Here is a 21,564-nt window from a genome sequence, read left to right on the forward strand (position 1 = left end):
ATGTTAAAATAAATGCATTTTATTATCATGCACTAGCTGAAAATTGAATATATTTGAGTATGGTGTGATCAACCTGGAGATAGTTTTTATACACTATTTGTTTACCAGAATTTTTCTCTACTTGGAACTGAACTTTTGAATTCTAGTTATTAATGTTAAAGCGGCAAATAGGAATCTGCTTGGTCTCATAGTATGTAGACTTCTGAGCTTAATATATTTAAAACTAAAATAGTAGAAACATAATCTTTTATTAAGTTTTATACTGTTGAGATATATGTATAATATATACTCAAAATATATTTTAAAAAGACAGAAAAACAAATGGAAATGATATGAAAATATCCATAGTGATGACTGGTATGTTTTAAAAAACTCCATTAACATCAATAATTTGTATTTCTCTATGTAGTAAATTCAGTGATATAATAGAAATTCGTTGTGTGTGTGTGTGTGTGTGTGTATGTACAGTGACATATATATATTCACACCTATATAAAATATATGTACATATATAAATAAAAATATATAAAACTTTCTGGTTATCTCAATGATGATATGAAAATATTTCAAAGATAAGATCAAATTCATTTGATATTTCACCTTGAGATAGGATATGAACAGTCATATGTCTTCCAGTTTTTCCTACTATAGAAAGGGTGGAGGCTATGTTTAGTTAAATCTTTTCAGCTAATAAAAGTCATATATGTCAGTGATATATTATGCATTGAGTTTTTATAAAACTTAAGGACTCTTGATTATAATGTCCCAGTTGCTACTGGTTTGGAAACATTGGTAGTTAATGATGTGGTTATTAAGGAACTAAGAGTACAGATAAGATATTTTGGACCTATAAATATAATACTTCATTAAATTCCTGAATATGGTGATACAGAAATCTTTGGTACTATTTCTGTTAAAGAATATAAATAATTTGTAACCTATAGATTTTTGTATTCTTATGCTGTTATACAGTATCTACAACTATAGTTTTTTGTAGTAAACTCAGGTAATTTTGTTTTGATAATGATAATGACCCTTATTGTCCAAAATGTACTTTCTTGGAAATTCATTGGTATTCTTTTTTATTCATTGTCAAAAATTTGATGTTTCATTTTTCTCATTTGATTTTTTATTTTATCTACCATTGACCTTTGCTTCTGTTGGCATACCTAGGCCCCCATACTATAGGTTATTTTTTCAATTCCTCATTGACATTGTAAGTTTTACTTGAAGATTTTGGTTGAAATTCTAATTTTGGTTCCAGGTATGCAGAAAAAAGAAGACAAATATACAAGGCTGTCAATTCAGTCTAAAAATAGATTTTAATGCAACTTTTAATTAATGAAATGCCTTGGTTCCAAACTAAATTCACTGGACAATTCTGTTACATCCTTTAGAGCCTTCCATTTCTTCTAATAATTTTAGTCTCTTTCTGCCCATAGATTTAATTTCTACCCATATAGTTAGATAACTACATTCTGCGAGATTGATCTTCATATAGCAGGCCTTGTGCAGAAACTTTCACTGTATCTCAGTTTCTTCCACAAAGTGTCTGATTTCTTTATGTGGCAATGAGTGCTAAGAATCTTTACTTCTTTCTTCAATTATCTTTTTCTTCTTACAGCTAAACAACATATGTATTGTTTAAATTTCCATATGTATATACTTGATTGTATTGTTTTTAATCATGCCTTTTTTCAAGCATTTGTATGTAATTTTGCTACACCCCATCCCTTACCATAGTGGTTGAATACTAATGTGAATCAAATAATGAGGCCTTTCCCTGAAATTATTGTCTTTGACTGGTACTGAATATAAACATGGTTTTGCAGTCAGTATTTCTGTTATGTCAAATTGTCAAATAGTGACAATAAATAATTTTGATAAAACTTAAATTTAGTTTACATTCATAATTTATTTCATTTTTCCATTTTAAGGTCAAATCTTGGAAAATGTCTGGTTAACAATAGTATCTCCCTCCCTCTGCACTGCAACACAGTATCTTTCCCTCTATTTTTTATTGCATATTATGATTTTTTTACTCATGCTTTATTTCTTCTCCTTAAATGTAAGTTTCCTGATGGAATAAACCTTCTGTATACACTTCCCAAATGATGTATATACTCAATAGGTATAAACAGAATAAATATGTACAGAATGGATAGATAAAGGAATAAATTTTGTTTTCCTTATGTGAAATGATAAAAATATCAATTTCCAAGTTAATTTTGATTACAACTAGTCAAAATGTAGTGAAAATAATTAGGATTTGCCTCCTTATTAGCAATATAAAGCACTCAGATACTCAAGGTACTGAGAATATGGCAAATTAATGTTAAAAATAATTATAAAATAGCAATAATTAAAACTATAAGGTTTTAACTGAATATGGATGGGAATTTAAGCAAAACTTTAATTCAAAATAGCCAGTGAAGATCTTGAGTGACATCCCTTTTCTCTTGGATTTACACCATTGCCTTCTGTTCACATCACAGACCTTAGTGGTACAGTGGTTGTCACTGCTATATAGTTTACCAAGCATTACATTAAATTAGGAAAATGAAGCACTATTACCTAATAGAGTAAGTATATTATATCTTTTATCCTTTTACTTTAATTTCAAATCATTTGAAAATGAGTGTACTGTCTTAATCACATGCTTTATTTTCTTAACACACTTCCCTTTTAATAAGAGCAATATACCATTGAGGTATGCTGTAGATAGCAAGAAATGACAATTTAGTAAGATTCATTTTTCCCATAAACTCAGATAAAATATTATCAGTTTTCTAATAGACAAAGTGTCCTGTGAGATGAAAGTTGTATTCATGGTATATTAAAAGTTTCTGACTGACTAACATTAGGACATGGCCTGATGGGAATGCTCAAGACACCTGCATGCGTTTTTCAGAATCCATGTGACAAAATAGCACTGTGCTGCAGCTATTTGTATCTGTTTTTGTCTTTAAGAAAGTCATGCTCTGAATGAAAATATCTTAAGACTTGTTCAATCCAGTAAGTGGTTTTTAAAGGTGAGGCACAGATGATGACTGGTTTTCTGTAGGTATTAATGGAAATGCTTCCTTCAGGGACTGTTCAACACAGGACTGGAACTTTTAGTATTTGACATAAGGGATCAGATAAGTTTCTTTCCTATGACTTGTGCACAGTCATTATATAATGAAGTCACAGTATCTTTCAGAGTTGCTTAAATATTAAATTAAGGAAATTGATATGGGTTGATCACAGGCATGAAAAGTTGGGGTTGTAGCTCAGTGGTAATGTGCTTGCCTAGCACATGTGAGGCACCGGGTTCAATCCTCAGCACCACAACAAATAAAGATTTTGTATCCATCTACAACTAAAAAAAAAGTTTTTAAAAAGTAAGTGAATCAATAATACATCCTAATGTTTTATAGATAGTCTTTTACTGAAGTTAAAGAATTGACATTTGTCTTCACAATTTTTCCACAACCCCACAGTGCTGGGGACTCGAACCCAGGCCTTGCACATGCAAGGCAAATGCTCTACATGATGGGCTATATCGTCAGCACTATCTTCACAATTTTTAATCAACAAAAAAGAATTATAATGGTTTACAGATTTCAGAATACTCACAGATATTTGGCAACATTGTCTAAAGACACTGGAAGCTGAAATAAGAAATGAAACAGATCTTTGATAATATTCTACAATAGTAAGTGGTTTTTATCTCTAAATAAAGCTAAGCTCCTACGAGTATGCCAATCAGAAAGGCAATTTGAAATTGAACTTCTCAGGAGACAATGCAACATATGTATGAAATATTTACAACCTGTGTCTTATAAAATGGGTACACATCAAATGGTAATAATTAGAAAGTATCTACATGCAAGCTTTTATTTCTGATATTAGAAATGGTATTATATAGAAAAAATTACAACATATCAATACGGCACAATTCCTGCAATTTTATCAGTCTAACATCATCTGTCCCTTGTGTGATCATTTGTCATGTATTCTTATTTATGAGTGGTTTTCAGTCTTTAATTGCAAAACCTTTAACTTGACAGTTCATCAAAAAGGCAGATACTCCTTCCTCAACTCCCAGAATTCTGCTAAAATAGTTTTGGAGCGGTTGCCAGGAAACTGTGTCTGAATATCACCTCCGTTGATTTGGTGCAGGTGGTTTTGGTTTACACACTGAGAAGCAGAGATAACAGGAAATGTTTCAGATAGCAGATCAGAACATTCTGGGGAAAAGATGACAAAGAGTTTGAGCTATTACATTCTTTTTTGCTCAATTGCATGAGGAAATGTGATTAGTATTAATAATAATGTTATTTTGTTAATTCAAAAGCAGATAGATATTTATGAATAAGTGGTTCTTAAAAACTGAACCCGTGCTTGTAAAGTTCTACTCTGGTAGGCAGAAATGTATTTGGCCCATGCCAAGAAGATAGGAGATGATAGGCTAAATCCCACAAAGACTTTTGATTAATTGATTGTTAAAAAGAAAATTACTATAAAATATAATATTATTCAAATAAATTTATGATGAAATTCTAATTTTGAAGATACCAAACTTAAAAATAATTTTTTCTAGCACACAGATTCTCCCCACCTCCACCTCCAAACATGGAGATTTCCCTGGGTCATCTTTAGTGTATTTTTCTTTCTCTCTGTTTTATATTTTGTTTTGCTTTCTCATTTATGGTGAGCATAGCAAACTGTTAATCTCTAGAGAATTTTGCCCATTTTTAGATTTCAAGTAGTCTGTTTGTACTCTTTAAAAAAATCACCATTTCATTGCTTTAGAAAATAATGACACCCACCTTCTTCATATAAAAAAAGCAAGTAGGCATTGCCAAATTTTCACCTATTTAAGTACACTGAAACAGATATATTATAGTCAATCTGTTCATTTTTGTTTTATTTTCAGATTCAAGAATGGCTTTGTTTAAATTGCCAAACTCAGAGAGCAATATCAGGACAGCTTGGAGACATGGGCAAAATGCCACCTACACCAGCAGCTACCAAAGCCTCCCCAGTACCTGTGTCTACAGAACCACCATCTCAGAAAACAGCAGTGCCTGCCCAAGTAAAAGTGAAAAAGAAGGAGCCAGAAGTAAAAGCTGAAACTGAAAAACTTATTCCTGAAAAAGTAAAAGAAATACCTTCAATTGAAAAAATTCCTCCTAAGGGAACCACAGATCAAAAACAAGAAGAGAGTGAACTAAAGAAAGATGTTTCAACTCTTCAAGAAAAAAAGCCACCCTCCAAAGAAGAAAAGCCACTCTCAGAAGAAAAAATATTAATCCCCAAAGAAAAGCAGCCAACCCCTGAAGACAAGAAGTTACCCCCAGATTCAAAATCATGGGTTGTAGAAGAGAAAGAAAAACATGAGGTGCTCCAAACTGAAGGCCAGATTGCTGAAGAAAAGCATGAAGGCAGAGTGTCTCCAAAAGTGGTACAAGAAGAAAAGCAACCACAGGCCCAGATGGAAGATCTGCCAGCTGGTACACAGGGTTTACCCAAGGAAGATGTTAAAATAACTGGAAAAACAAAAGAACAGGCACAGGCAGCAGGCATAGCAAAATCTGATCAGGTGGAACCTGGGAAAGAAAAAACAGTAAGTTGTATTTTCCTAACTTTGCATAGTTCTTGTGTTTATATACATATACCAATATTTACAAAATGCACTAATTTTTACTAAATACACAAATTATTCAGTGATAATTACAGACATGAAGGCCTTTACACAGTGAATTACATTTTCAGAGAAGTGAAATTTTTGCTGAAATTAACTTTTTAACTTTAGATAGCTTAATCAAATTGACATAAAAAATAACTGATTTTTCTATCTCATGTCTATCGAATAATTTATCAAAATTATATACAGTGATATTTCCTATGGTTTGAAGTTACTTTTCTTCACAATGAACTTAAAAGTTAGGATTACCTTTTAATATAAAATTATGTGTCTTTTTATGTTTCTATTCATTTGGTCACTTGGCTTTGTAAGAGGCTACAAGTTTCTTTGCACTTGAAAGCCTTAAAAGGCATGATCGGCCATAAAATTATTGCCAAATGTACAAAAGAGGTGTGGCTAAAATCCAAAATAAAAAATAATTTTAAAAATTCATCAGGTAGTTTATTTTAGTATTTATTCATGATTTTAATGTTATGTATTGTTAGTAATTTTGTTCAGTATATCCAATATTGAAGAGTTATTCATAATCCAAGTATAATCTGGAATAATACATATTCTTTCTCTTTAGCAGAAACTTTTAAGGGTATCTCACACAGTTTTATCATTCTTAGAGTAGCTCTGATGTTTTCAGAACTATGAAAGATCTTGTACCATCTAATTGAATAATTTAATTCACAGTAAACAGCAATGATATATAGAGAAATTATTCTATTAGTACTAAAGCTCTGACTAGAAATTATAGTCTATTCAACTCTGATTTATTTATTTATTTTGTCTATAGCTATACCCTTCTCTAGTATGTGACACTGCACATTAGCTAAATAAATCTTGGTATTCCTGTGTTATATAAATTTAATTTATCAGACAGAAAAAAAAAAAAAAGCAGATGTAGTAGATTCTCCATTCTAATGACTAGCTCTAGCCATCACTTCCCACTGCCTCTATTAGCTGTTTTCCATAATTTAATGTTTTGTACTGATTGCCACTTTGGGAGACTCTCCATAGCATTCATGAACTCCTTTTTTTTTTTTTCATTTTCTTTCTGATATCTCCAGTAAATTCTAAATTGACTGTCTCTGTGATTTTTCTTTTGCCCATTCCGAAGCAATTAAGTTTTTCTTTGGGTTCTGACTTCTTTCTCCCAGGAAAGCCACATGAACAATTCCTAAATTCACTCATGTTCCTTCTGCCTGAGTGTTAGAAGGTAACAGGTAGAAAGTTCCCTTCAAAGCTTTACTATAAGTTCAAATTCAGTATGTCTAAGTCTTATTCACTTTTCAATAGGAGCATTTTCTACTTCCAACACCCATTACTCACCTACCACCTGCTTTCCAGTCACTAATCTGAGTGATCTGAGTTCTTCTTACCTTCCCTTTGTTCTCTACATGGAAGTTATTACACTCCCCTCCATTAGATCCTAGTCCTAAGGACACTATCCTACTTACTGCTTTTATTAGCCTCTGCTGATGATTTGGGTAATCTGATTAGTAATCACTATGACTCCTTTTTCCCCCTTCTCTAAATATAGTTTTCAGATAAGTATTTTCAGGGTTAACAATTTAAGTACATCACTCAAATACTCCTAATGATTCACTTTTGCATTTTAAATGTAAACCCAAAAATATTTGAGATATTTTGTTAATGTACTCATTTTGCTTCCATTCCACACATTTATCTTTTTCTCTTTATTATTATCATTGCAACCTCAATATATGTGTTCACGCTGAATAACTATAATCCAAAAATCCAAAATCTAAAATGTTCCAAAATAGGAAACTCTATGTGAGTACAGATGTGATGCTCCAAATGGAAAATTTCACACCAGACCTCATGTATGGGTCTTAGTTAAAATGCCATCACATTAAAAATATTGTATAAAATTACCTTGGGGCAATGCATATATAAGGTATATATGAATCATGTTAGACTTGGGTACCAAACCCAAGGTGTTTCATTATGTATATGCAGATATTCCAAATCCAAAAAAATCTGAAATCCAAAATACTTTTTGTCTCCAGAATTTTGTATAATAGGTACTTAACCTGTATTTATTTATTCATAAATGGAATATTTGCACTATTTTACTACTATATTGTAAAACATTTACAATGAATAGAAAATAATTCAGTGAAATAAACTGATCATCATTATCATATTTATTTAAATATACATATGTTCTCACATTAAAATGTCATTAGAAATAATGTTTTTTAAAACTTTGAATACATATTAATATTTTTAAAAATAGTGGTCTAAAGTTTTATGTTAGAATTATTTGAAATCCAGCTTCAGAGTTAAACTGTAGTATAACTTATTTTGACTGTACATGGCTTAAAAATTGATAATTTTCACAAGAATATTCCAGAAGTAGCCCAAAACTTTTAAACACCAAATCTTGCTACCTGATTTTCATGTGTAGCTTTGGACATCGGTAATGAAAATAATGTGGAAATTCCACAAATAAATGTTACTCTTCACTAATTCTCATCATTTGTTCTTGTTAACTAACAGAAAGTGCATTTTTTTAAAAAATATTTTTTAACAAATGGCTTTAAAAACCACTTTTGATTTCATTTGGGAGACTTTTAAACTTATTAAAATATTCCATTTTAAATTTTATTGAATGAGTAGATATGACAGCTTTTAAAAATGGAATGTCATTTTATGTAGCATAATAACATGATGATTTCAAAATATTTATCTTTAAAGAGCTGTTTCCATATCATAATTTTCTCATGGAGATAGATAATACTTGCATAATATACCTGAACATGTAACAGGTAGCATTTTCTGGTAACCAGTATTTACTTTCTTCCTAATTACCTAATAAGTAGCACATTGCCAATAACCATTTGTCATCACCAAAAACTTGGACAACTTTGGGATTCTTCTATTTTTATTAAAATTAATTAAATCTTCACATTCTGCAACTTTTACATTAATTTACCAGGAGGTAATTAGTGAAGTTCTGTGAGTAAAATAATTTCATAGTTATTTTCCATCTCAGCACAAAATTTTAAAATACCTTTAAAATATAAAGATCTCATTTATATGAAATGGACTACTTTAGTAACATTCTGAGGTACTGTCCAATCCTGGCTTACTTATAACTGATACAGTAAATGAATTTCACATATACTGCTATTTGTATAAACTTTGCAACCTTGTTGTTTTAAAAAAAAACAATTCAAATAAGAGAAGCCACTCAATATTTAATATAGAGCTTTTATATGAAAACATGTATTATAGATATACATAAATGTGTAATTCACTGTGCTATATTCATGTATGTACAGAGGATAGTTTCATAAGTTTCACTCCACTGTTTCTCCTTTTTCCTCCCCCTTCTCCCTCCCCCTCAGTCCCCTGTCTGTATTCCACTGATCCCACTTCTAATTTCATGGGATTCCCCAACTCTTTTCTCTCCCTTAGAAAATAATTTGGTTTAGCTTTTGCATCTGAGAGAAAACATTCAACACTTGACTTCTGCTTCTGACTTATTTCACTTAGGGTAATGTTTTCCATTTCCATCCCATTAACTAGAAAATCCAAAAATTTCATTATTTTTTATGGTTGAATGAAACTACACACACACACACACACACACACACACACACACACACACACTCATATATATGTATACATATGTAAACTTTCTTTATCCATTCATTGGTTAACAAGCATCTTGGCTGGTTCTATAACTTAGCTGTTGTGAATTGTGCTGCTCTAAACATTGATGTGGCTATATCCCTAGAACATGATGTTTTTAGATCCGGATACATACAAAGGAGTAGGATAGCTGGGTTATATGGTGGCTCCATTCCTAGTTTTTGAAGAATCTCTATATGGTTTTTCACTAATTTAAAAAAAAAATAGAAATAAATAAATAGAAGAAATCCTGGTATAATAGAGGAAAGGGAAATAGGGAAGAGGAGGTGAGGGAAAGGGAAAATACTGGGGAATAAACTGGAACAAATTGAATTTCATGTTTGCGTTAAGTATGTCAAAATGAACCCCAATATTATATATAACTATAATGCACTGATACAAAATTGAAAATATACATGTACTTAATTAAACAAATCACTTAATATTGAGGATGTTCTCATTGGTACATTTTTCTCTAGGTGCTCATAATAGTAATTCTTTAAGTATTTTATCATTTAAACAGAAATAGGGAATATTACCAACTGAGGGCATTAGAAATATCCAGATTTGATTAGAATAGTCCCAAACCTCTTGCTACTTAATTTATTCCAATAAATTTTCCACAAACCTGAAGTTTCTTCTTTGTTTCTTTCAGCAGTATTTTCCAGCAAAGAATGCAATTTGATTTGTCACTCTATTTTTTTCCACTTATTACTTTAGATATTTTTTCATGGCAGGAGAAAATGTTTCCCCAAATAATATGTGACTTTGTTTGTCTTTTACTATTAAATAAGAAAATTGAAAAGAAGATTTCAAATGTTTTAAATTTAATTTCGTCAAATTTTGTGAATTATTGAAAAACTTACTTGCTGAAAATTATAAAGTTGCATGATGGTGTCACAGTAAAAACTGACTACAACTCCAAAGCATATGATGCGTTTAGGATAAGGTTTGTTAAGTGCAATAATTAAAGTAGATACAGATTTCAAATAATTTTTCTGAAAACTATTTGGCTAACGTCATATCAGATCTATTTTTATTGTGTTGTGTTACAAGCCAATTGAAAGCTTATAACAATATGAAAAGCATTACTTTCCTTAGTAACATGTTTCTTATATTATTAGTTTTATCAAGATGTGATTCTTTTGCAGGAATGTTTTCCCTACCACTTACCCATTATAGTTCAGTTGAAACTAGGTATTATAAACCACAACTCTGCTTAACTGAACCATAAACTGTAATATAGAGTTTATATTAAAAGAAGTGAATGATGATATATAATGGTTTGATTATGAAGGCTGTGCTCACATTATTAAATTATCTCTTTTAGCAATTCCCACCACAATCTTACTTCGTAAGATTACTTCGTAATTTTCAGATTTTACATATTTATTTTATTGATTGATTTGTTACTTGTGACATTCACATTATTATTATATGTTGTCTATATTTCTGGGTTGTTACATCATTTTGTTTCTTCATTCAGGCTTTCAAAATGTGTTTGTCAGGTAGAATTAAAATTAACCTTGAAATATAATAATGAATTTGGAAAGTATACCTTTGATACTTTTTTATTTCAATTTCAATTTTTTTTTATTTTTACAGGCTGCATTTTGATTTATTGTACACAAATGGGGTACAATTTTTTTGTCTCTATAGTTGTGCACAATGTAGAGTCATACCATTTGTGTAATCATACATGTACATAGGGTAATGATATCTCATTCTACCATTTTTCATACCCCCCTCTCATTTCCCTCTACATAATTGGAAGTTCCTCCATTCTTTGCTCACCGCCACCCCCACCCCCATTATATATCATCATCCATTTATCAGGGAATAAAAAAGTCATGTTCCTACAGAATTCTGTCTTTTGACCTATATACTTAAGCGGAATACTATTAAAGTCTATACTTGATATGTTACACTGGAGCAAGATAGCCCTCCTGATCAAAACTAAACTTTGACCAGGCTTTAGCGTGTACTTTCTGTTTTAAAATAACTGAAGGGTTAATATTCAAGTTACATATTGCTACTGTATAATCATATCATTTGGGGATTAAAAATAATCACATTTTCGGTAGTAACAAAAACTCTCATATCAGTGTTTGAGTGGGAGTATTACGTTCTTTGCTTAGGCCCAGTGAGTTTTCTACATTTAATATTTTTTCGAGTGTTTCAAGTACTCAGATTAGCAATTCATGTTAGTATAAACTTTGTATAATAATTAAAGACCATTCATTGTTTAATTTTAGACCATCCAAAATAAATGCCTTTGGGAAAGTTAACCAAACACTTACTCTGGCCTTTTCTTTGCACACATTTATATATAATCTAGAATTCAGTTCTTATCCCCAAAAATATTCAGACAAAATTATATTTGCCTCCAAGGGGGAAAACTAAAAGCTTCAACATTTGTGGACAGGGAACAGCCAAGTTTGATATTGAAAATGTGTTTTGGCACATTCTCCAGTATTAGTGAGTGCTTCAAGATATGCTGTCATCAGAAGAGTTTCAAATGAAGCTCAACTCATCACTGCTTTCCTCTGACTGGTCTGCAGTTCAATAAATGGCGGTGGCATGTTGGAAGGATATTCTTCTCTTTCTGCTTTTAGTTAGTAAACTTAAAAAATGAACCCTAGCTTTTAGAAGTTCTGAGTAATTGTTTTATATTTACAGAATAGAAAGACTCAAGTCAATTCTATACATGGGGAAAATGCAATGTATAGTAAAAATAAAAGAGCCATAGAGTCTAATGCTAAATATTTTAAAAATACATAGAAAATGTTTTCCTCAGGGGAAATGAAAAATGAGGTTGCTATTTTTAAAAGTATTTTTAAATTGTACCTATTCTCACTGCCTACATCAAAGATGACAAAGAAAAATTTTATGCAAAAGAAACACATGAATTTTTAAACTTACATAAGAGTTTACATAGCATAGGTTGTTCTAAATTGTATTACATGTAAAAAGTGAAATACTTAATAAAAATGCCAATGTCTTGAATATTCAAATAATGAAAATAGATATGTTTTAAATCAGTGATATTTATACACACATGTATATGCATAAACATCACATATATAAATATATAACTTACCAAAAATACCATTTGAATCAATTCATGTTTGTTAAATATTATGTTACTAAATAATTTAATGTTCTTTAAAATAAGTCCACACACACACACACCACACACACACACACACTTTTGAAGCAACTGAGAAAAATTTCCCAATCTTTTGTCTTGTATCCTGAGGAATTTAGGAGAAAATGAGCTAAATTATGTCATCCTCACATAAATCCTTTGATCATATTCTTCTAGTTTATAAGACTTCAGACACTTGTTTGAAGATGAATAATTAGAGAAAACAAGATCTTACTCATTATGTTTTGCGTTATTCTCTGTTTCATCTACTATTTTGTATTGGATCTAATTTCCCCCATTAGACGATGTTATTAATAAAGCACTGTTAAGCAGTATAGACTAGTTAACTTGCATGAGTACAGATTGCACTATTTTAACCCAGATCTGTCACAAAACCAACTAGGTAGTACTGAAGGGTAGATGGATGGACAGTGGATAATTACTTTAATATGCTAATCCCTATGTATAAAAAGAACTTTAGTATGCCAATCTCTGTGTATAAAGGGTTAAAAAATTATTAGTTGCAGTTGTAAAGATGAATGTGTAGTTGTCTTGAATCCAAGAGGCAACAGACCTGGCTAGCGTCTGCTGATGGTTCACAGGCTAACAATGTAATGAAGTAGAAGGACACTCTGTTAGGGGACTTCACACCTAAAGCTAGTTAGTGTGAGGGAAATTGACACTATTAATTTTTTTACATGTTCTGGTATAATAAGTAAATGACCTATTTTTCTTTCAGACTATTTCAGCCTAACACCTTTTGGTCAGCTAACTTGACTTCCTTATTTACCACTTCCAACATTTTACCTTAGACCTAGACGCCTGTAGAGTAAATATTTTACAGACTTGTCAGCTTATAGTGTGAAATAGGAAGAAGTCATTAAGGAAAGAAAAAAATCATCACAGAATTACCACCTTAGGCAAATATGAATTGGATCCTGTGAAGAGTACAGAGGAAAGAGACCAAGACCAGGAGGATAAGTGGGTAGAACATAGTATTGAGAAAGAGGGAAAGCATGGACATATAGGGGAAAGTTTCCTAAGGGGTTGGTAGAGTGGGTATCTTGAAATTCTTGTTAGTTTTATCTAATATCTGTGACTTCCTTTGTTCACATGTGTATGTCTGGTCTAAATCTTATTTTTGTAAAATGTTAGTTGATGTTTTAGCCAGCTTTTTCACTGCTGTGACTAAAAGACCTGACAAGCACAATCTTAGAGGAGGAAAAGTTTATTGGGAGCTCACAGTTTCAGAGGTCTCAATCCATAGACAGCTGCCTCCCTTCCTTGGGGCTCAAGGTGAGGCAGAACAACACGGAGGAAAGGTGTGGTGGAAGAAAACAGCTCGTATGATGATCAGGAGGCAGAGAGAGACTCCAGCTATCAGATACAAAATCTGTACCTCAAAGGCATACCCCAATGATCCACCTCCTCCAGTCATACCCTTTCTGCCTTCAGTTACCACTCAGTTAAGCCCATCAGGGGATTAATTCACTGATTGGGTTGAGGCTCTCATAACCCAATCATTTCTCCTCTAAACCCTCTTGCATTATCTCACACATGAACTTTTAGGGGACACATCACATTCAGACCTTAATAGTAGAGTCTTCAGAACCTATTGAATAAAACTATAATTTCTCTTGTATTACACTAAATGAATTGTCAGAAATAAGAGTTCCATTTCTTTTGTAAAATGTGTATATATGTAGTTTTAAAAAAAATTTTTAGTTGTCATTGGACCTTTATTTTATTTATTTATATGTGGTGCTGAGAATCGAACCCAGTACCTCATACATGCCAGACAAGTGCTCTACCACTGAGCAAAAAACCCCAGCCCCATATGTAGTTTTATTGACTTGTTATATTTTGCAATATATGTATATTATAATATATATATACACACACACACACACACACACACACACACACACGCACACACACACAAAATAAAGAATATAAATGATACTACCAAAATTGATTATGGAAGATCATTTTCTTGTTCTGTTTTTCTCCAGGAGCTTAGGTACCCCACTCCCACAGTAGTGTTGTTTACTGAGTCAGTGAAGGATCAATGTCACTAACTGAAGCAGCCTAGAAAGCATATTGGACTAAAAAAAAATTTACTATGACATTATGTGAAATGTGATGACATAAGAATGTCCCTGAACTATGACCAAACAGAAACCTTTTGTTAGAAGGTTGCTTCACCTTTGCTTGCTTCTTCAATGTGTGGCTCCTAAAATAAAGGAACTATAGTGAGTTGAGTGCTCAATAGCACTGCTACAGTAGTCTCACTGTTCCAGATAAGCATTGTGTGCTTAGAAAGACATCAGAAATGAGCTAGGACAGTTCTTTGGTAGACCAAAGAGTTGCAATTGCTTTTTGCATTAAAGTTACTAAGAATATATATGTATTTATGAATTGATTTATTTTATAAATTCTACAAAACCTTTTTTACCTTATAATGTGCTCAGGATATGTTGTTAACCATGTACAATAAAGATTTACATTGATGAAAATGAATGTAAAGCAAGTATTAAGCCAATAGTATTTATATTTGAGAACTCTACAGCTAAGAAGATGAAAGGAAGGAGAGGGAGGTGGAGGAGGAGGCAGGTGGGAGAGAGAGAGAAGGTGTTTTGCATGTCTGTTAGTACAACCTGGCCAAGTGTTCATTTGAGCTGTGGACAGATCAGAAGAGCCTAGACCCACAAACCTACTGACAGTGTCTGGGTAGTTCATGGTGTAGACCTAGTGAAATGCAGATGCCTCCCATGCCAGGATGAGATGCAGTATGCTCTTGTGCAGCTCTTCCTCTAACCCTTTCCTTCCATAGGACTGTGGGCTATCGTGACATCCTCTAAACATGGACACTCACTGGATCAGTTCATGGGTATTTTTAATTAGCAAAATCTTTTTGCAAAAGGTCTGTATGTTTAACATTTTCATTATAGGGCTCTCTGATTCTTCAACTAAAAACTGTTGGCATGACATCATCGTAGCACAAGAAAGCAGCCAGGTCTAGACTGAATTGTGTACTGTGTCCTCGGTCCCTGGAAAGCCCATGTTCCCACTCACAAAATTATTGTATTGGTTGAAGTTATCTGCATTCAGGATAAAACACCAAGTAATTTCAAAATCAAATGACATAAGTAGTATCTGTGAAACAACATTGAAGTAGGATGCTGGAAATAACAAATTGAATATTTCTCTTTAGCTAAACTGATGAATCCAATAACTAGTGCATGATTTTTTTTCAAAGTTTACAATTTCTAAACATTCATTCCAAATGATATAGAGTAATAATATTAACAATGCCAAGTATACATAATGTTTTATAGCTTTCCTTTGTAGGAGGCACATGTAGTATTGTTATGTGATTTGCTTATTTTGCTAAGTAAATTTTCTATCACCAGTATAACTTGAAGTCAGATACAAAGTCTGTTCTTTCTTCTCCTTTCCCTGACCTCATAATCCAAAGTTTAATTATGTCAGTGGCAAAGTAATCATTAAAGTGTGTCTTCACAATTTGAATTTTATCCCAAAGTAAATATACTGGAAGAGAGAGTAAATTTGAAGGATAATGAAATTGAAATGTAAAAGGGTAGAGTACTAATGAAAGAAAATAAAATACCATTATAAATTATCATGTAAATTAAACTTAGTAAAAATAAAACTAACCTTGATCAGTATGTATTAACTATTTTTCATTTTTTATTCTCATTTCAACTTTTTTTTTTTAATACTGGCATGTGGTTATATAGTTGAAAATAATTTCCATGATTATTCCTCAGTTCTTAATGGCTATTTGGGAGTAATGGAGAGGCCATGTGTTGAATTTAACCATGTTAAGTTTTCCTGTATCTTTTCCTTTCTGTTAGGAAAAGGAAGAGGACAAATCAGACACCTCAAGTTCTCAGCAGCCTAAAAGTCCACAAGGCCTGAGTGACACGGGATATTCTTCTGATGGAATATCAGGTTCACTTGGTGAAATTCCAAGTCTTATTCCAAGTGATGAAAAGGATTTGCTTAAGGGACTCAAAAAGGACTCTTTTTCACAAGAAAGCAGCCCTTCTAGCCCCTCAGACTTAGCTAAGTTAGAAAGTACAGTCCTGTCCATTCTGGAAGCTCAGGCAAGTGCACTTGATGAAAAGTCAGAAAAGAAAGCACAACCCCATGAGGTTTCTTCAGAGCAGCCTGTGGACCAACAGAAAACTCAGATTTTATCAGAAACACTGGAAGTTACTATTCCAGAAGAGGAGCTCAAGGAGAGTCAAGAAGAAAAGAAGGAAACTTCAAAAAAGGATAGCCAACAAGCCATTCCTTCCAGTAAGGACCGGAAAGAAAAGTCTGAGCTTTTCGATGATGTAGCTGCGAGAAGACAACCCTATGATTCCATTGAAGACAGTAGTGAAAGTGAAAACTCACCTGTTCCACAAAGAAAACGGAGAACTAGTGTTGGCTCATCCAGCAGTGAAGAGTACAAACAGGAAGACAGTCAAGGGTCTGGGGAAGACGAGGACTTCATTCGAAAGCAAATCATAGAAATGAGTGCTGATGAAGATGCTTCTGCTTCTGAAGATGATGAATTTATTAGGAACCAGCTCAAAGAGCTGAGTAGTATTACCGAAAGCCAGAAGAAGGAGGAAATGAAGGGGAAGGGGAAAGCTACTGCAGGAAAACACAGACGACTGTCTCGAAAAAGTAGTACAAGCTTTGATGATGATGCAGGGAGGCGTCATTCATGGCATGATGAGGATGACGAGACTTTTGATGAAAGTCCGGAGCTGAAATACAGAGAGACTAAAAGTCAGGAGAGTGAAGAACTTGTCGTTGCTGGAGGAGGCGGGCTCCGTCGATTTAAAACAATTGAACTGAACAGCACCATAGCAGATAAATATTCGGCAGAGTCATCACAGAAAAAAACAACTTTGTATTTTGATGAAGAGCCAGAATTGGAAATGGAAAGCTTGACAGACTCACCAGAAGACAGGTCCAGGGGAGAAGGGTCTTCTAGTCTTCACGCTTCCAGTTTCACTCCTGGTACATCTCCTACATCGGTGTCGTCACTTGATGAGGACAGTGACAGTAGCCCAAGTCACAAAAAGGGAGAAAGCAAACAGCAACGCAAAGCCCGGCATAGATCACATGGTCCCCTTTTACCTACCATTGAAGATTCTTCAGAAGAAGAAGAATTGAGAGAGGAAGAAGAATTATTAAAAGAGCAAGAAAAACAGCGGGAATTAGAACAGCAACAACGAAAGAGTTCTAGTAAGAAATCTAAGAAAGACAAAGATGAACTTCGAGCTCAGAGAAGGAGAGAAAGACCAAAGACCCCACCCAGTAATCTCTCTCCCATAGAAGATGCTTCTCCAACAGAAGAATTACGCCAAGCAGCAGAAATGGAGGAGCTCCATAGATCTTCATGTTCTGAATACTCACCTAGCATAGAATCAGACCCAGAAGGTTTTGAAATAAGCCCGGAAAAAATAATTGAAGTACAAAAAGTTTATAAATTGCCCACAGCTGTGTCTTTATACTCTCCAACAGATGAGCAATCTATTATGCAGAAAGAAGGTGTTCAAAAGGCATTAAAAAGTGCTGAGGAGATGTATGAAGAAATGATGCATAAAACTCACAAATATAAAGCTTTTCCAGCTGCAAATGAACGAGATGAAGTGTTTGAAAAAGAGCCTTTGTATGGTGGGATGCTAATAGAGGATTACATTTATGAATCTTTAGTAGAAGATACATACAATGGATCAGTAGATGGCAGTCTGCTAACAAGGCCAGAAGAAGAAAATGGATTCATGCAGCAGAGAGGAAGAGAGCAAAAAATTAGACTCTCAGAACAGATTTATGAAGATCCCATGCAGAAAATTACAGATCTCCAGAAAGAGTTTTATGAGTTAGAAAGTTTGCATTCTTTTGTGCCTCAAGAAGATATTGTTTCAAGCTCTTACATCATTCCAGAAAGCCATGAGATAGTGGATCTGGGTACTATGGTCCCTTCTACCAGTGAAGAAAAAAAACTATTAGATGCTGATGCTGCCTATGAAGAACTCATGAAGCGGCAACAGATGCAGTTATCACCTGGATCCAGCCCCACCCGGCCCCCCATAGGTGATGACATGACAGAGATGACAGAGTCCACCATGGACTTTGACAGGGTGCCAGATGCATCTTTGACATCAAGTGTTCTCTCAGGAGCATCTCTTACAGATTCAACCAGCAGTGCAACTCTGTCTATTCCAGATGTTAAAATAACCCAACACTTTTCAACAGAAGAAATTGAGGATGAATATGTAACTGATTATACAAGAGAAATTCAAGAAATAATTGCCCATGAATCACTGATTTTGACCTACTCTGAACCTTCAGAAAGTGCTACATCTGTCCCACCCTCTGATACACCTTCACTCACATCATCTGTGTCTTCAGTTTGTACCACAGATAGCTCCTCACCCATTACTACCTTGGACAGTATAACCACAGTTTATACAGAGCCAGTGGACATCATAACGAAATTTGAGGATTCTGGGGAAATTTCTTCATCAACATACTTTCCAGGCAGCATTATAGACTATCCAGAAGAAATAAGTATATCTTTAGACCGAACCACCACACCAGGAGGTAGAGCTAGAGCTGATCACGTTGTGATTTCCTTATCTGATGCAGTACCTTCTATCAGAGAATCTGTAGAAACTAAACCTGAGGAGCCAACTGCTGAAACTACTTCCACTGACTTATCTACATCTGAAAAAGAGCCAGTGAAGAAAGCCAAGGAAGAAACTGAGAATGGAATGATTCTGGAAGTTTTGGAAGCTTACGAAGATAAAACAAAGGAGTCTGAGGCTGAACTAACAAAAATTAGCATATCTGAAGCTATGTTTGACCAACCACCTTCTTCTACAATAGCCCTTCCAATGAAGGAGCAGCTTTCATCTGCATACTTTATACCCAGAGAGGTCTTTGGTCAGGAAAAGCCTCCATCTCAGTTACCATCTGGCAGTCCTGCTTCCTCTCTCCCAACTAAATCTCGTCCATTCCTACGAAGTTCTTCTTTGGATATATCAGCACAACCTCCTCCTCCTCCTCCCCCACCTCCCCCTCCTCCACCACCTCCTCCCCCTCCCCCTCCTCCTCCACCTCTCCCACCACCAACCTCACCTAAACCAACTATTCATCCTAAAAAAAAACTGACAGTTGCAGCTCCAGTGACTCCAGCTATTCCAGCTATACCTCTGGCTGATGCTGTGACTCCTATAGACACCCCAGCTGTTCAGAGGGGTGATGAGTTACCTGTAACAAAAATATGTACCACTGCACCTCCTCCTGTCCCTCCTAAGCCTTCTTCAATTCCATCTGGACTTGTATTTACACATAGGCCTGAGCCAAGCAAACCTCCAATTGCCCCCAAACCAGCACTTCCTCAGCAACCAGTGACTGCACAAAAACCAACAGATATACACCCCAAACCAACAGGTCTGTCTTTAACTTCAAGTATGACCTTAAATTTAGTGACCTCAGCAGATTATAAATTGCCTTCCCCTACCTCTCCACTTTCCCCACACTCTAACAAATCTTCACCAAGATTTTCCAAATCCCTCATGGAAACCTATGTGGTTATTACATTGCCATCTGAACCTGGGACTCCAACAGATTCTTCAGCGAGTCAAACAATTACCAGTTGGCCTGTGGGATCACCCCCAAAAGATCTGGTTTCCATTGAACCAGTGTTTTCTGTAGTTCCTCCTGTGACATCTGCAGAAATTCCAAGTTCTTCTCAACAACTCCTATATATTTCAAGAGCTTTGGAGACATTTTCTGCTGCCCCTGTTGTAACATCGTCTTCATTTCAAGGAGCTCCAACTTCACTTACACAGTTTCTCACGACTGAAGTCTCCAAGGCTGAGGTTTCAGTTGCTAGAAGTACAGCCCCTAGTGTTGGTCCCAGCAGTGTTTCTATATCAATTCCTCCAGAGCCTCTTGCTCTAGATAGCCTACATTCAGAGAAGCATCAGTACAAGGAAAATGGAAAGTTGCAACTTGTTGGTGATGTCATTGATTTGCGCACAGTACCAAAAGTAGAAGCTAAAGCAACTGAAAAATGTATGGATCTTTCTGCTTCTGCAACAGATGTGAGGAGACAGACCACATCAAGTGAAGTTTATGGGAGACAGATTAGTGCTGTCCAACCTTCTATTATAAACCTCAGTGCGACTTCATCACTTGTGACACCAGTATCTCTGGACACTGAGACAGTGACTATTGCCACATGCACAGCTACCACAAGTTATACTACCATCACTGAAAGCTTAATGGGAATAGAACAAGCAATGACAGCACCACTCCAGCTTACTAAATCAAAGCATGCTGAGTCCCCATACAGAATGCCAATTGGCCAGGCCTTTGCTACAGTTAGGGAGGAAGCTCCAATCAACTTATCTCTAAGTACTTCAGCACATGCAGTAACATCGGCCATCACAAAACCTGTCACTGTGCCTCCTGTTGGTGTCACAAATGGATGGACTGATAGTATCACATTGCAGGGGATCACTGATGGGGAAGTGGTGGATCTCAGTACAACAAAGTCTCATAGAACCGTTGTAACAATGGACGAATCCACTTCAAGTGTAGTGACCAAAATAATAGAGGATGATGAAAAACCTGTAGATTTGACTGCAGGAAGAAGAGCGGTGTGCTGTGACATGGTTTATAAGTTACCTTTTGGAAGGAGCTGTACAGCACAGCAGCCTGCAACTACTCTGCCTGAGGATCGTTTTGGTTATAGGGATGACCACTATCAATATGATCGTTCAGGGTCATATGGTTACAAAGGGATTGGTGGAATGAAACCTTCTATGTCTGACACTAACTTAGCAGATGCTGGACATTTTTTCTATAAAAGTAAGAATGCTTTTGATTATTCTGGAGGAACTGATGCAGCAGTCGATCTAACTTCAGGGAGAATTACTACAGGTCAGTATGATGTGGCAACAGACCTTTCCTTGAAATATCATTACGGTGTTCCTCATCTCATTTCAGGATGAAAATACGGTCCCCATTCCGATTTTGT

At 34.5% G+C, this 21,564-nt stretch overlaps 1 protein-coding gene across 8 annotated transcripts in view; it reads left to right on the plus strand.

The window, feature by feature from the left end:
* PCLO (piccolo presynaptic cytomatrix protein) overlaps positions 1–21,564 on the plus strand; it is a 426,214-nt gene that overhangs the window by 204,479 nt on the left and 200,171 nt on the right. For all 8 annotated transcript variants that reach the window (XM_079150544.1, XM_079150545.1, XM_079150547.1 and 5 more), the window contains 2 exons: positions 4,922–5,611; positions 16,367–21,467. In XM_079150544.1, coding sequence (XP_079006670.1) covers positions 4,922–5,611; positions 16,367–21,467 — 5,791 coding nt within the window. The remainder of the gene's footprint in view (positions 1–4,921; positions 5,612–16,366; positions 21,468–21,564) is intronic.

The sequence above is a fragment of the Sciurus vulgaris genome (assembly GCF_902686455.1).
Source record: "Sciurus vulgaris genome assembly, chromosome: 8".
Lineage (NCBI taxonomy): Eukaryota > Metazoa > Chordata > Mammalia > Rodentia > Sciuridae > Sciurus > Sciurus vulgaris.